This window comes from Cinclus cinclus, chromosome 2, assembly GCF_963662255.1.
Source record: "Cinclus cinclus chromosome 2, bCinCin1.1, whole genome shotgun sequence".
Lineage (NCBI taxonomy): Eukaryota > Metazoa > Chordata > Aves > Passeriformes > Cinclidae > Cinclus > Cinclus cinclus.
This window is the reverse complement of record NC_085047.1, coordinates 37,962,165-37,978,796: the sequence shown is the minus strand read 5'-3', so window position 1 is coordinate 37,978,796 and position 16,632 is coordinate 37,962,165. Positions and strand designations below refer to the sequence as shown.

Sequence of the window (16,632 nt, the reverse complement as noted above, 5' to 3'; positions counted from 1 at the left end):
CAAGCTATGGGCTCATGTTGGCAAATTCTTTCCAATCCAGTTATTGCAGTACACATTCTAGCTGAGGGACTTATTTTAATAAGTCTTAGTTTTCTTCAGTCCTTGTCATTCTCATGGATACTCTTTTCTGTGTACAGTCACTGCAATGCATATAACTTTAGTTTTGTTTTCTAAAAATAAGTTCTTTGATTCTGGATGGTTTAATGAAGATACAAGTATTTTGATTTAGCAAAAGCAACACCTTCCACCAACAGATGAACCCAAAATGATACTTTGGAGACCTGAGATACCAGCCTGCCTTGAGAAGTTACCCATTGTATTAATTTGAAAAAAACTTATGTCTAAAAAGGCATAGAGTAAGGGTTGACACCTTTCTGGAAAATGCCCAGAGGTATCTCAGAATTTGACAATTAGGAAAAAAGTGGCTGAATAACATAATGCTTTGTAACACTATGTCAGACTCAGGCATGGATTTCGATAGAAAGTTAATTTCGGATTAAACACAGATGATGCACATCCTAATCTGCTGCGTAGCCTCTGGAGTTTATTTTTTTGGCAAATGCAGGGTATATAGTTTCACGTGCCCGATATTGTCATAATTAGCCAGTACCATAAGGTTTTGTGATCTTACTTAGGAGTAAGTTGATGCAATTTTCTCCCTTTTTTTTTTCTTTCTTCTTATGGTTGATTCAGATGTGTTCAAGAATGAATCTTAGCAAAGGTGGTGCAAAAAAGAAGGGAATGACAATAATTAAATCCTTCATGCTGGTGACTTTCTTGACAGAAAAAGCACAAAAATGTGTTTAATTTTACTTTTATTTCTAGTGGCTTTGCAGCCCAGTGTATCCATTTGAAAACTGCTTGTTCCTGGCAGAGTAAATGGGTTGTTTGTAAAGCAAATGTTCTTGGGTAACATGTTGGACCAGATTTTCAGCTGGTATCAATCAGCAAGTTTCTATCAATTCAGATGACTTGTCTGCCTCGTACCAGCTCGTCATCTGGTTAGGATTTTATTTGGTTTTCTTGTACTTCAAAATGGAAGACACTTGCAAAATAACTTAATGTGTGTTGGGAATTTGTGAGATGACTCAGACAACAGATTTCTTGTCTTGGTCAGGAGATGAGGACTAGGAGGTCATGCTTTTAAGTTTGTATAATTGTGTCTGCCACTGTGGGAAAAAGTACTGCAGAATTTAGGGACTTCTAAAATAAGGTTAAAAATGAAGAGCTAAGTCCAAAAGATACTTTAGTTCAAAGTTACAAAACTAATTTTAACATTTTGAAAATACTAAAGACTATAAAATATACTTGCAATTCACTTTTTACAGTTCATGTAAATATCTTCAGTATAGCCCAAAGTTAGCTTTCTCCCTTCTCTTCATTATATCTGTGTACGTATATTAATCATAGAGATTATTTTGCAAGAGTTGGGAAAAGTGAACCTAATTTGGTTTCTTCAGGAGACGGCATAAGCAATACTGCAGCTGCAGTTGCCTTCCACAGGAATTTTTCCCCTCTTCTTCGCTCTTAGTTTTTATAGCTACTGACCCATGGCCCATCTGCATAACCAGTCTCCTCCCTGTTCTGTGCTTGTGTGAGTGGTTTGCAGAGCCTTTGTGCTGTTTCTTGGTGTCTCAAGATTTTGAGATTTTAGATTAAAATCTTTGTTTATGATTCAACAGTTGATATTTTTTGTCTTAACAGATTGAACTCTTTAATGGATACTTCCATGACAACTGATTCCTTTTTCCAGAGAGCTAACAAAGTTGCCGAAAAAAGGAGGGGCAATTTTTGAATTAAAAAAAGTTTCTGGATTTTCTCAGTGAGATTCCCTAAGGAGTTGGCTTTTTTTCTTACTTAGTATGGGTTGTAATCACCTTAAGAGCTTTTGAACTCGCAGCATGGAAATATTTACCGCAGGTATTTTTTTTTGTTTACCAAGTAAGAGGATGGAGAACAAGAAGAGTTTGTGTAGGAAAGCAGAGTATGATATGAAATGAGATCTTGGACTGAATATTTTGAGTGTATTCAACTGTGCCATGTTTTCATGCCATCTCTTTTCTTTCTGATGTGAAGGAGAAAGAATGGGGTTGGTCTTTCATTCAGTGGTCACTGAAGTGATTTACTTCCTTTCAGCTGTCTGGAGAAGAATGAGGCTCAGATTTATTATTTTCCAATTGTATTCTCTGTGATGCTGAACAAGATACTTCAGGACAGGATTTAAAATTTGTTTAGATACCTAACTCTCACTCAGTCTTTCAATGACAATCTCCCTGATCCTTAATTCTACACCTGTAAAAAGGCACTAAGAGCATGGTGGTGTCCTGGAAGTGCAAAGAGAACAAATAAGTAGAAGGCAGTAATTTGGTAGGAGGAGGTTGATCAACCTTTTATGTACCAGGAAACTTAGTGTTATTTTATGTCAAATATCTCTACTTCACTCAGTTTGACTTCTGTTGATGACACCATGAGCTCTTCACTGTGCAATCTCTATTCCTGGGAGTTTTCAAAATCTAATTTGCCAAAAAAAACTGAGCAAACTTAATCTGAGTTTGGTGTTGAAAAAACTTAGAGCAGGGGGTTTGAGCAGAGACATTCTGAGGTCCCTCCCAACCAGAATAATTCTGTGGTTATATAATGCTTGCCAGTGAAGTGTTACAAGAACCTAGTGGATGTAAATCCCTTTCCAGTACTTTTGCATTGATGAACCATCCCTTTGGATACTGAATTGCTTGTAACTCTATAGGTCATAGTCTTACTGTGTGAATGCACTCGTTAACACTGGTTCAAAAAGATGGTTCGGATAATAAAAAAATAAATTTTTTATGACTTGATGGATGTTAACTTGTGGTCTTACATTGCTTAAGGAAGAGAAGCCTATGAAGAAATCCCCAACAGACACGAATTTCTTATAAAAGAGTTTGGCAAAGAGGAAAGCAATAATCTCATCTTTGTGTTCATGGTAGGTACTATAATGCGTAGGCATGAGTTACAGAAAGGGAGAGTCTTCAATTGCTTGACTCCAAAGTTTTCATTATTGGAGATTTTGGTCTGCTCAGTCAATAAAATCGCCTAGATTTTTTTCTTCACAGACATCAGGATTTCTCTCTTCAGTATAGCTTGGTTGTATTTTTGTCCAGCAAGTTTGATTGTGCCTTGTCAAAAAAAAAAATAAAAATCAGTCATAAATTTGGTACTGGCCTTATAGAGCTCAAGTCTTGCTTTAACAGCATTGAATGAAATGCTTGTTTCTTGTTACTTGAGTTCCCTGTGAGCAGAAAGAGCTTTGAGCTCATTTTGTTGTGGCATGAAGGGTCTCTCTTTACCCATTCCCTCTCTTGTCCCTGCTTAAATAACTGTCATGTAGTGAAATGTTAATGCAAGAGATAAGCTTCTGGGTTTCAGACCAAAGTGAAGAAAATGCATTGTCAGAAGGACCTCTTTGGGAAAAGACCGAATAATTGAAAATGGGGCTGCAAAGAAAAGGTGCTGCCTCGCTTTTTTATTGCTGCCTTCTTACTGTGCCGTATTGTGCATAGCATTTGTCACCTTTAGTCACTGCTTGGAATACGTTCCAGTAACTTTCACGTCTCTCCTTGCTAGTTTATTGTAACGACAGATTTTGCTAATTGAGACCAAATTCCACTTTCATTGGTCATTGCACAACCACACTGTAACCTGCTTACCCTGCACATTTTAGCATTGGAGGGAGTTGTGTATTTTGCTCCTTTGCTTGAAGATTATCAGAGAAGTTGGAAGCTATTACTGCACTCAAGTTTAAGTAAATTGCTTTCTTCAGTTTGAATGACTGATTTAAGCAGAAGGAGGAGTACATCCTACACAAAGGAACTGTGTATAAAATGGGAACATGACTTAAACTCGTAGACAAGAAGAGATGGAAAACCTTCAAAGAATGCCTGTATGATGCGTTACAAGTGAACAGGGAAAATACTGATTCTCAGCAGTGCAAGGAAAATACCCCATACATATTAAAAATACTGCACCACTTAAAATAATTTTTAAAGGGTTGTAGTACATGAGACTGAGATTTATAGAGTCCTTCTTTGAAGCCTTCCTTCTTCAGAAGCAAAACCAAGTCAAACTTTTGTAGATGTTTTCACATCTTCTGGTAGGTTTCCCCTACCCTCACATTTTCTTTCTTTTCAGCTGCTTTGTGTTTTTGGTGCTAGCTCTCCAGCCAGATTTGACAGGCCTAAGGGGAATAATTGCTGTGCGTACGGTTCAGTTCTGGCTTTCATCTTAGATTATCAGTGCTCTGTTACTCAAGAGGAGGAGTACTCTATGAAGAAAAAGAAGCTGAGTCAAAAGGAAGCATGTTGTGTAGCACAGTTTGTTCCACCTAGGAAAATAACTAACTTTGGCTGGTCCAGTACTGATCTGGGGAGGTGGTCTGTGACCTGTGTCTACAGCACAGCATGTGGCTTGTGAGTCTTGCCAGAGCCTTTCAATGTGCTGTGAACCAAAGAGAATTGAAAAATTTTTAAGAAAGAGACAGCATCAAGTGTGACATCTCTATTGCACCATGGACCTGTTTAGGATTGCTGCTTCTAGGTAGTGAACTCTTGAGAAACAGAATCACATCATCTCAGGTGTGGAAGGGTTTCCATTATTCTAACATTTTTTGATACAAGATTGACTGGAGAGGTAAGATAGGACAGTATTTGTTGAAATCTTCAGTTTGCAACCATGTATCAAATATCAGGTTTCTGTGCACAGCAGTTGCAGGTAACATTCATCTCTGTATTTGTAACTGATGAACTTTGGGGAATTCTTGGGTACAAAGTAAGGTACTTCAGCTCTCAGTCTAATACTGAAATCATTTGCCTATCAGAGAGAGCCCCTTTTCCTGACAGAGAAAGCTCATTTTCTCATTGTCATTCTTGCTACAGCAAGGTACAACATGAACTCTCTCTTTTCTTTGTACTACTTTGTATATTGTATAAGCACAGCCACGAGTCCATCTGGATTTCTGTGGGACTGTACATCAGGCAGGGATAACTGGAGAACTTACGTTTTGGAGCTCTTCCATACTGCTTTGGAGAAGGTGGCGATTCCTTTTTACTTGTCTGGAGGAAAAATCTAACCTAGTTTTTAGGATTTGAGTTTGTGGATGGTCCAGTTCCTTACTCTTTTTGCCACGGACTTACTCTGTAAATTCAAGTAATTCTTTAGTTTTTCTATGCTTCTTTGCATCTCCATGGAATCAGATACCAGTGTATGTTGTACCAAGTAGGCAGATTGTGAAAGGAGGTGGTTGAATGCTTGGATTTAGTATCAGCAAAGCTGGATAAAACAGTGTCCAGCAAAGATTTTGTGTGTGTATGTGTTTTTTCTTTTTGATCATGCAGAAATTTCACATGCTAGTAACATGCAGTAACGTGGTTTTTTAAGACAGTAAAAACTTCAGGAATAAAGTAGGATTATATTTACCTCATTTCTTGACTACTTAATAAGGATGTATATTCCCTTCTAGGTCCAGTGAGTTGCCTTAGAGCAAAAATCATCCTTTATTCTACTATTGTTTAAAAATCCAACAATGTACTGTGTTAATTTTCTACTATGCTTCCCAGGCAATGCAAAGGAAATTAAGAAAGAGGTCTCTTGGAAACCATTTTAAAAGAATTGGTTTCATGGTAATATTTTTATCTTTTGAATATATATTAAGAACAAACTTAAATTATTTTTCTTTTTTTGCCCGAATTTTGATTTTAAGAATTTCTAGATGTATTTACCATTGTTTGCAAATCAGTCATGGGCTTGTTGCAGGAAATATTGCTGAACTTTATTTCTTCAGAATAAAACCTTACATGAACCATCGGTAACATTATTTTAATATTTGAGTCATACTTCCTTGGAAGTGCAGTTGTTTGCTGGTCTTTCTTTTCTTAGTTTCTTTTTTTTCTTTTCTTTTCTTTTATGTACAGGTGTTGATAGCATTGAATTACAGTGAATGTAAGGACATTCATTCTTCCACAGTATTCACATTATGAATGAATATTTGCTATTTGTTGAATAGTTGAGAAAAACAAAGGAAGGTTAGTAGGATAACCTTTTCTACACATCACTGGTGATTTAGACTTGTTAAATTCTTTAGCATTTTACCTAGAGTCACAGAATATGCTGAGCTGGAAGGGACCCATCAGTCCAGCTCCTGGCCCTGAGCAGGACATCACAAGAATCATACCATGTGCCTGACAGTGCTGTCCAAATGCTTCTTGAACTCTGATGAGTTACTTCATTTACTTAACTCTATACAGGCTAGGATTGACTCTCTTTGAGAACAAACTATTGTTTAGTTGAAGCTTTCTAAGAAAAATTGTTGTGCTTGGTAAAGGAAGTTTTGGATAACTGATGCCATGCCTGGTTGATGTTTAAACTCAAAGACAACAAAAATTCTTGAGAAACTAATGTTGTGTCATATAGGCCACGCAACAGAAGTTATTAAAATTTCCAAACTGCTCATTAAGTGTATTTCAACTTTTTCAGATTTTGGGTGTTAGTCAAAAGCCACAAAAATGATTCAGTTTACTTCTGGAGTTTGCATAACATTATTTCTACATAATACTTGAGTTTTTCAAGTCATGCCCATAGAATCACTACAATACTGTAGCACGTCAGTGAGCCCCAATAAAAATTCTTACATGTTTTAACGACCATGTTTCTGAAGTCATTGCTTCAATGAGGCGTATAGCTCATTTTTAGCTTTTCTTCAGAGGCTTTAATGAAAAGAGAGTGTTGTGTATGCAAACAGTGCATTATAGAGATGTTTTTCTTTTCATTAAGTCCAGTGTGTTCAAGGGTCATTTCTAGTTGGAAGGCTCCAGAGCGGGGGGAGAAAATGGCCTAAGGTCTGAAGAACATGGCTTATGAGGAAGGAGTAGCAACAAAAATTTCTCATTGTGCAAGTGATCAGAGAGTGAAGTAACAGATGAAATACAAGCAAAGGAGGTTTTATGTAAGGAAAAAGAGGATTAACAGTACATTGGAAGAAATAGTAGAGGACATCTGGAGAGTGGGAAAGAACTAAGTGACACGGCTCATTTTAGTCTTATTTTCTATCATTCAGTAGGTTGGAGATGATCTGTTCCTGGGATTTTTTTGCTGGAGATGCCACATTTACATGGTAGAGAACAAGGTAGAGCACATTTTGTGGGGTAATTGCTCCTACTTCTCATGGGCAGCTTTTGAGAGACGGTGCACTTGTGACTGCTTTGTTCTGTGGAAGCTGGTAGGGTCTGCTGAGGACGGTCCCCAGCACTTAGGTCTAACTGAATAATGTAAAGAAGCTGGAAGAGAAAAAAGATTTAGGTGCAGAGCTTGGTTCTTCAGGTAGTTTGAACAACTTTACCTTCTGTTTGCCTCCTGGTGCTGTGCCCAGGTGTGCTGCAGAGCAGGTGAAGTACATGGATGTTGCCAGCTGTGATAGTAGGAAGTTGTAATGTTTTATACTACTGATATTTAGAAACCTTTTCATACTGTTGTGCTTTTTCTCTTGCAAGATATTCTGTAGTGGAGTTATTCTGTTTGTTTTTACTAGCTTATATATTCATCCATTTCTGTGACACAAACATAAGTCTGTAAATTTTGTTTCTTCTTGATAACAAATATAAGAATATAATAGACTTTCACAGATTACTTTTTTGTCTGAGAAAGTAAAACATGCTCATTTTTTACATAGCTTCTTTTTGAAAAGGTAATACATCTTAATTATTTTTATTAGATAGTTTGTACCTGTTCAACTCATTCACATGCTCCTGCAGTATTTGAGTTATCTTTAATATTATAATACTTTTCTACTAATTTATTTCAGGAGTTGAAATACATGGGGTTTTGAGAACAGTGTAAGGAATATCCTTCCAGAAATCTGTTGACAGTCTAAAAGCATCTTTTATATAACCTAGTAAAATGGTAATCCAACCTAATAACTAGGAGAACAATGGTATTTTGCTAACTTTTAAAAATCATAAATTAATGAGATAATATAATAGGATTAAAAATACAGGTTTATGACATGAATGTGTGCTTTGTTCATTTATTTGACAAGTGTTTTTGTTCTAATTATGTAAGTTCCAAATATATCAGTGAAAGCATTAGTGAAATTAGATTTTATTACAGTTCCCAGCTATTGAGCAGTTAAACTGAAGAAAACCTGCTTTCTTTATGTCCAAATATGGCATTGCATAATGTGAATGGATAAAGGAATTTTGTGTCAATTCTATAACAGTCCTTGAAACACTATGACCATTTCAGTTTGACTGAATCAATATTTTTTTTGCATCTTTTTGTGGCTTAACAGAAAATCGTTACACTTGAGTGGCTGTCTAGTGTCATCATATTTATCACTCTTTTTTATTTAGTTATGTCAGTTGAAGCTTTCAGGTGATTTCTCAGTGGACACTTACTGTTGTCTCAGATGTTTTGTTCCATGTGACTTTGGGCACTGATGAGGATATTGGCTCTTCTGGTAGAAAGCTGTCATTTATTGTTGACAGAATTAAATTTTCATAACTTCTCGATGTAAAGATGAGAGCTGTTTCCTTCCCTGTGAGGGCAGGATAGCATGCTGTGTGAACCGTGGTTTCTCCAGTACAATAAAACATCATGAGGCTCCACTATTCTGATGGGTACTGAGAGCACGGGAGCCATTTGGTTTCACAGCAAAGAAAGAGACAGTACTGACACACGAACCATTCCTTTCTTCCCATAATCTAACTCTTGCAATGTTTGTTCAGCTAGGATTGTGTGTTAGCAGAGCTTCGGCATCTGTCCTCAATCTCAACTGCTGCCTCGTCCTGCTGCCGATGTGCCGCGTTCTCTTGGCCTTCCTGCGGGGATCCCAGAAGGTGAGTACTGTCCTCGGAATGCAGTGCTGCAGTAGAGGGCTCTGGTCTCTGTTCAGTGTAAAAATAATAGAAAAAGAAAAAATCTGTTATGTCCCTGTTTGTTCTACACTGTGTGCCTGCATGCTGCAAGTATCAGACGTTTAGCCTAGGTTCGTGACTCCTTTGAAGACAGGCATTGCCTGGTTTGATCGGACCTGTTGGGAGGGTGGTTTCTTCAGTGCATTTTTGAAGGATGGGGAGTTGCTGTGGAGCTGTAGCCAGTTGAATTCTCCCCTGTTTTTCCAAACTCTTAAGAGTGGAAAGGACACTCTTATGTGTCCTCTCAAGTGCTTCCTGATGGAATTCAACAGAGTAAACTCAACTTTGTTTCTGCATGACTACAGCTGTCCTACTGGAGGTGATAGAACTTCCTATTGAAACACCCAACCTGATACATTTGTTATATGTATATATATGTATATGTGTGTGTATATATATATATATATATAATATATGTATATTGTTATGGGAGAAACAATGGTTTAGCTTCTTTGTGATTCGTTGCTTTTACAGAAATATAAATAATGTTTTTGAGGAGCATTTGTGTTTGCTAGGTGCTTGCAAATTGAACCTGTGAGTTCTGTTAATCATATGACAATATCTATAAGATTTGATGCCTATAGATGCAGATATGTATGCAAATATACCATTCCTTTTGATCTTGCTTATAGAAGTCAGGGAAGCCTTCACAATTATTGCTGGAATTCCTAAATATTAAGGCCAGGAGGTACATTATCTACTCTTGCCATCTGTGTAATTTCTTCATTAAGTCCTCAAAATTGTCTTCTTGGCATAAAAAAATTAAATAATTAGTAGGTTTTAAGTTTAGGGACTATGCTTGCAAAGGTGTTAAACCTAGTAAAAACTGAAGTTGCTGTTTTATTGCCACAGCTGCTGTTAGTATTTTTTTCTTTGCTTTGTTTTGGAAGAGATTACGTGAATTCTTCTTTTACTAGGTTGCCAGCAAGAAAACCAGAAGGCTGCTAGATAAAAGTAAAACTTTCCATGTGACATGTGGTGTTACAATATGCATCTTTTCAGGTGAGATCTTACTGTGCTGAGCAGCAGCATGTTTTGGAAGCACGTTGATGCAGTACTTAGTGGTGGTTTTTCTGCTGTAGTACATTTGGGGGTAGTCTTGCTCTGTGCTTGCTCGTCTTAAATTGTAAATGCTTTCTCAAATGTGTGTGGGTTTTGGTTCATTTTTTTGCTTTAAACATATGGGCATGCATTCTAATGTCAAACCTTTCCTTGAAATGCCAGTTTCTTAGAAGACAGGTATAGGAGATCAGGTCAAAATCTTCCATTACAAATGAACCCTCATTATGCCTAAGGAGTTGGAGTGGAAAAGCAGGGTACTACGGGCTCACCTTCAGAGGAGGGAGCAATGGAGACAGCTACCTAGTTTGGTGAAGGAGAAATATTCTTGGCTGGACACCTTTGAATGTTGTCTCTCAGCTAAAGCATTGCAGTACAGAAATCACTGTTGTAGTGTTAAAAAAAATACCTCAAATGCATATAGCTTTCTGTCATTAATATTTATAAGCTGTTTTACTCTTGAAAAATAATTAAGAATTCCTTAGTCCCTGGTATGCCCCACGCCAGTGATGGGATTATATCTTGGCATCTGGGTGACCACAGGGAACATCCAGCACTTGTTTACAGATCCTCAGCTTTACTCAGTTTTTTGGGTTTTTTTAGTCTTACATGTTGCTGCTCATCTGGTGAATGCTCTTAACTTTTCTGAGAACTACAATGAAGAATTTGTGACCCTAAATGCAGCAAGCTATCGTGGTGAGGTGAGCCAGCTTTCCTTTCATATTTTAGTGTTAAGCATATAATTTAAATATATGAATATTTGCATATTCAGTGCTATCGTGTGATTTATACAGCGCTCCTGTTTCATGCACTGGAAACTCACCATAGTGTGGATTCCTGTGGATTGTATTTCTTTCTCTGGACAAAGCATGTATTAAAACCATCAAGGCTCAGTCCTGTTTGTTTGATTATTAGATGGAGAATGAAATCATCTGAAATTTTCACCTTGCACCTTGTTCTCTTGCTTCTCTCTGTTCCTTGGGTGGGCCTGGTTAACACATTTCTGCTGATTTTTTGGCAAATTTGTTCTGCATTTCCACTCTTTTGAATACAGTGAGATTTGAAACTGATTTTGCATTTTTCAGCTACAGTGAATGCATGTATGACTATACATGCTAAGCATGGAATTAGTTATCTACATGAACTGATTTCCACTTGAGAAATACTTGATTTGTGTGCCTTGTCTGAGTGTGGTGCAGATCTCTTGCAGAAATATCAGATTCCTAGTCCCTTGGCCAGGTGATTACTGGAGTATTTGGCTCTGGAGAGATATTTTGCAGATTTTAGAAGCAAGATCCAGCACCCTTTCTTCTTGGGCTGCAGTCAAGTTCTCTCTTGTTTGTGTTCATTCTAGTCTCTGGTCTGCATTTCTTTTCTACCAGTTTCATTAGGAAATAGTTTAGAATGATCCTATCCCAGCTGCATAGTTTCCTGGAAAAGATAGCTTGACTCAGTCCAGGCGCACAAGGACCAGCAACCAAGGTTTTTCACTCCCTGGGTGAATGATCTAATCACTGAGCTATTCAGTGGCAGACAGACATGCCAGCACCAAGGGTTGTGCTGAGCTTCTGGGTTGAACTGTGTGTCTGCTTGTGTTAGGAGTAGTCTGATAGACTTTGCTTCCCCAGGAAGGTCAACAGGAGCTTGCCTCAGGCGAGAATGTGTCAGGGTTCTAAGCCTCTTCTAAGCACCCTTAGGAATTTTGCAATAGCAAATGGAGACAGTAGCAAGTTTTTAGGAACTCTAGGATCAAACTCCTAAATTTTAGGTACTTTAATAGCTCTTGCACCTTTGTACTTGAGTCCCACTTACATCCCTTTTTAAACTGTGGTGGACAGTCTGGATGCAGCTCTCATCTTCTCTTCCTGGGTACACACATCTGGATGCAGACAAGGTCAGAAAGAGGGTCACTTAATTTTTCCTGTCCTGTATGACAACTTCTCACCTCCCCTAACTACATTTTACTGCAAGTTTAAATAAAATAGTTTTCCAAACAGTGAAGACAAAATCTCTTGAAGTATAATATCAGGGGAAGTGAGTCAGTTTCCCTGATGTTGAACTATGCCTTCTTCCTTTCACATGTGGTGAAGGACACAGGAACATTTGTCAGATTCCTTGTGTTCAGTCTTGCTTCACTATAGTCCACTGCAAATGTCTTGGTGAAGTAGCTGGCAGTAAAATGCTTGTCTCTTGTCTTACATTTAAATTCAAAACCTCTAACTCTTCTGCTTCACTTTGTCCTCCCAAAGTGATGAGGTAACTGAGTAAAGTTAAGCTTTCAAAGAACAATTATCTGTAAAGTTATCTGAATCCAGGTTATAGATCAGAATTATTTTTGCTGGGGGAATACAAAGGCTAAAGGTTTAGTTTTTGTTGAATTGCAGCAATGTAAACTGTTACCAAATACCAAATCCATTCCTGCTTCCAGATTTAGGGACTGCCTATGTCTTAAAATGTGTGAGCTTCATGGGCTACTAATATTATACAATTATTCAAATTATAGCATGCTGTATGTTTATTTTAATAGTTTTTGCTTGTCTTTTTTTCAGGACCCAAGGAAACTACTTTTTACAACTGGTAAGCCTTGCAAAACTGAATGAGAAAAGTTGGCTGCTTATCATCATCACTCTGCAGACAAAACTTCTTTTGGCCCTGTATTGGCATGCTTCATTTGCTTCATTCATTTCAGCTATCTGGAGTTGTGTTGTTTGTGTTAATATAACCTGGGTTTGCTTATCCAGTAATCAGAAGGCAGGAGTTACATAAGCCCAGTAGTAGGATAAGCAGCATCTTCAAACCCCTTGTTGTACAGATGAGTCAGCAGAAGTCCATTAGTTTCAAACAGAGATTCTCCCTATATTAAAACCAAATTCCTAAATGATCCAATTTCTAGAAAAAGAAACATAATGGCAAATCAGTCTTTTTGCTTCAGCTGGTTTATTTAAGGGCTGGTTGGGTTTCTGAGCAATCTAAATTGTTACATGGGTATCAGGCTTCAGCACTCATACAGAATAAATAGAAGAAGACATTTTTTGGTGCAAGAATTTAGAAGAGAGAAGTGTTTGGCTATGGAGGGGCAGGCACCAGTCTGAGCTGTAGCGCTTCATAAGCAGATAAAGTTCCTTTCTGGTGCCATCATGCTTTCTGCTTTATTTGGGTCAAACACAAAAGTCTTGGCTTGGTAGCATTTAGGGTGCAGTCGAATCAGATCTGTGAACAGACAGCAGTGGTTCTAGGTTTGTCAATCCAAATAGGTGTGCTGGAATTAGCAGCTGGCGCACCAGGGTTTCTCAAAAATCCTTAGGAAGGTTTTGAGTTGAGAGAAGAGGAAGGGAGAAAGTGAACTGACAAACTGAGGTCAGAGTTATCCTAAATTTAAAATTACTCTGTTCACTCACTGTCTTAACAACTGGTAATTAACATGTACTGTTTGTGCTGAAGGAGTGCCCAGGCAGGGACCAAGATTTTCCTGCACTGGGAGCTGTGCAAATAAGCAAAAAACTCCTGGTTTCTTCCCAGACAGTTCAGAACAGCAAACAGAAGGAATAAGGAATCAGAAGGATTTATAGAGTGATGATGTTTTTTCAGGTCAATCCAGGGAAGAGCCTCCTTGTATAAGGGTGTGAGGCAGACTGTGGGAGGAGCAAGTATTCAAGATTATATTTAGTGAAGGAAAGGAGAGTCAGGACAGGGCAGAGAGGAAACACTAAAACTGAACTGATAAACTGGGGCAAGACTGTGAGGGCTTTCAGTTTGACAGAGAAGATAATTGAAAAACTGGACATAAAAGGTGACCTCTGGCTTTAGTGACAGTGTAGGAAGCTGGATCAAGTGCTGCGCTGCAATTGCATTGGAGGTATTTGTTCAGAGTTGAAATTCATTGCACACTACACATCAAATCAGATTGAGAAAAAATAAAAAGGAGGCACTGGACAGAATTTTTTTTTTTTTTTTTTTACTGCTAATGCTTTTAATTTGGATCTTTCCATGAAGGAGGGAATTCAATTTTTTTTATGCAGTCAATGGCAAAGCTTCCAGTGATTACAGAGCTGTAAAAACTGAGGAGTGATTTCTGGTGTGTCAGATTTTGGGTACCAGACTTTTCAATGAGTGGGTATTGAGAAGTTTATAAAAAGATAAGATTTGAGGTTATCTCTCCTTTGACTTAAAGATCTGAGGATAAACTAGTTCTTATACAATTCTTCATTTGAGCAGATGAGTCAAATCGTTAATATTTTTAACATTTCTTTCCCAAGTGCTGGCTGCAGATCCCTCTCAGAGACCTTGCTCTGTGGGCAACCATTTCAAGTGTGATACAATACCATGGAGAGTAATTCCAGGCTCTTCCTCATTCCAGAATTAAATGGGCTGGCAAAAAATTGTAGTGACAGCTTGCATAGAAATTGATTTGCTTGAAATTCTGTCCCTGAACAGGTTTTTAATTGTCATGATCAACAGAGTGTAGTGTTTGGAATAAAAAAGCGACAGAAAGTTGTGCTGTCAGTCTTGCAAGTAAACAGTGTTTGTTCTTAGTTACCTGCTTAGACACAGATGTCACAAGCAAAAGATGACAAGAGCAAAGACAAATAAGAAATTGTGATGCACGATGAAATGCAAGGAAAAGGGTACTTTTCTTTGGGAAGATGGGAAATTACACAAGAGCTCTTCTTTCCTATCTGGTTTGATATATGAGTTGCCCTCAAGAGAGAAGTATATTCAAGAGTTTGATTGAATCATGATTTGTACGTTAAAAGGTCATAGTAGGCAAGGATACCTCTTCACAATTCAAATGTAAGTTTTGTCCCTTTTAGTTCCAGGTCTGACTGGAGTCATTATGGTGCTAGTATTATTCCTAATGTGTACAGCTTCCACGTATGCCATCAGGTAAGATGTCATTGTGCTGAAAATGCCATTTCTGTAATCATATTGTCCTACTGAACTAGAGTGTTAAAAGTACCAGTTTCCTTGTCCTTTTTTTTTTCCTATCTTGTAGTAAAATTAGCACAGTGATTTTTGTATGACAACAATTACAAGACTTGATTGAATTGCCTTCTGAAAAAAATACTATTTAATGAGTGTGCTGAGTTAAAAATGTGGATCTTTAAAAATTTAAATAGTTCTTTTACTCCTGTAGGGGAGGCAGTAAACTCAGCATATAGGAAGTTCTGTCCAGCGTATAAATTAAGTCCAGTGGAAGAAAAATAAGTTGTTATTGTTGTCTTAACTATTTTCACCGATTAATTGTAATAATAAATCGTGACAAAAAAGTAAAAAAAACCCCAACCAACCAACCAACCAAACAAAAAAAACCAACAAAACCCTAAACTATCAGCAACGAAACAAACCGATACAAAATTATGCTACTGAAGTAGAATGTTTCTTTTAAGAGATCTGCTTCTGGTTGTCACATACATTCTTTTTAATGTGAATTATGATATACCAAGCAGCAGTGCAGTATTGACTCAGAGCAGCTGCTGGAATTTCTAAAGGTTTGGTCCTCTGGTGCATTGACGTTCTGTAGCAATGTTTATGAACACATATGATAGTACCTGTGAATGACTGGTAGCCTGGGGGGTCTAGCCCCGATGCTGTAGTCTTTTGAAGGCTTGGATTCTGCAATTGAACAAGTAAAAATAACACCTTCGTGTTACAACCTTTTTACAGAGGTTGAATTCACAGCTTGTCTATGTAAGTGCATCACCTCAATTCAGCAAGCATGGAAGGATATATTAATTATCTTCAAACATTAATGGTGCTCCACTGATGTCAGTTAGATACATGGCTATGAACTTTGTTGAACTAATCTGTCTTTCCTGAGTGGCTGTTTTACCTGGCAATGTTATTCTGTGATTTGAGAAAGAAGTTCAGCAAATACTTGTGCATTTTCAGTAGACAAGGCTTCTTCCAGGGCTGAGACTTTTGTGAGGCACTGAAGGCTACAGAAGTGCAGGATTAGGCTGCTGCTCCAGATATAGCATGGCTGCACATTACATGGTCCACACAGATGGCTCTACTTGCAAAAGAAAGGCAGTTTTGGGAAGATGGAAATATAAAACTAGTACTTTACTCTTCAACATTAAGCTAGAGCAAAGTCCTGTCTTCCTCAAGGCCAAATTAAATTAGAAAAACATCATGTGTTAGTGATTGGGTAACTTAGAAAAATATATGTAGTTGTAAACATTTTTGAAAATAATTTTGGGGTTCATGCAACATCTTTTGAAGTTACATACTTTTTAGTTCCACAGTTACTGTAAGTGCAAATACTTTCCCAGTTTTCTGCCATCTAGCCAGGAGAATTGAAGTCCCAAAAGAGTTAATCTGCATCTCCTGTTACCCTAGCAATAATTCTTACTTGGAAATTTTATCCTGGCTTCTCCCTCAGGCATAGAGCTCAAGCTTTTCTTTATTGTAGTGTTTCCTCCTAAGGAAACAAGTTGCTGCATGCATCTCTCGGTCCCTTTTCAATCTCTTCCCTGTGGATTCTCATGTGCCCTATAATGACTATACAGTACAGGTTAGGAAAGTTAATTGTAAATGCTCACTGTCCATCAGAACTGAACTTTTAAAAAGTGTTTCAGAGGGTGTTATAGTCTTGGATTTCAGCCCTAATCTGCTCTTGCATGCTGACCTG

The 16,632-nt window shown here is 37.7% G+C and overlaps 1 protein-coding gene across 2 annotated transcripts in view; it reads left to right on the top strand.

Moving 5' to 3' along the window:
- The window catches only part of NOX4 (NADPH oxidase 4), a 98,033-nt gene that overhangs the window by 1,170 nt on the left and 80,231 nt on the right, over positions 1 to 16,632 (top strand). For both annotated transcript variants that reach the window (XM_062514223.1, XM_062514222.1), the window contains exons 3-7: positions 8,754 to 8,864; positions 9,860 to 9,944; positions 10,605 to 10,702; positions 12,551 to 12,578; positions 14,813 to 14,885. In XM_062514223.1, coding sequence (XP_062370207.1) covers positions 8,754 to 8,864; positions 9,860 to 9,944; positions 10,605 to 10,702; positions 12,551 to 12,578; positions 14,813 to 14,885 — 395 coding nt within the window. The remainder of the gene's footprint in view (positions 1 to 8,753; positions 8,865 to 9,859; positions 9,945 to 10,604; positions 10,703 to 12,550; positions 12,579 to 14,812; positions 14,886 to 16,632) is intronic.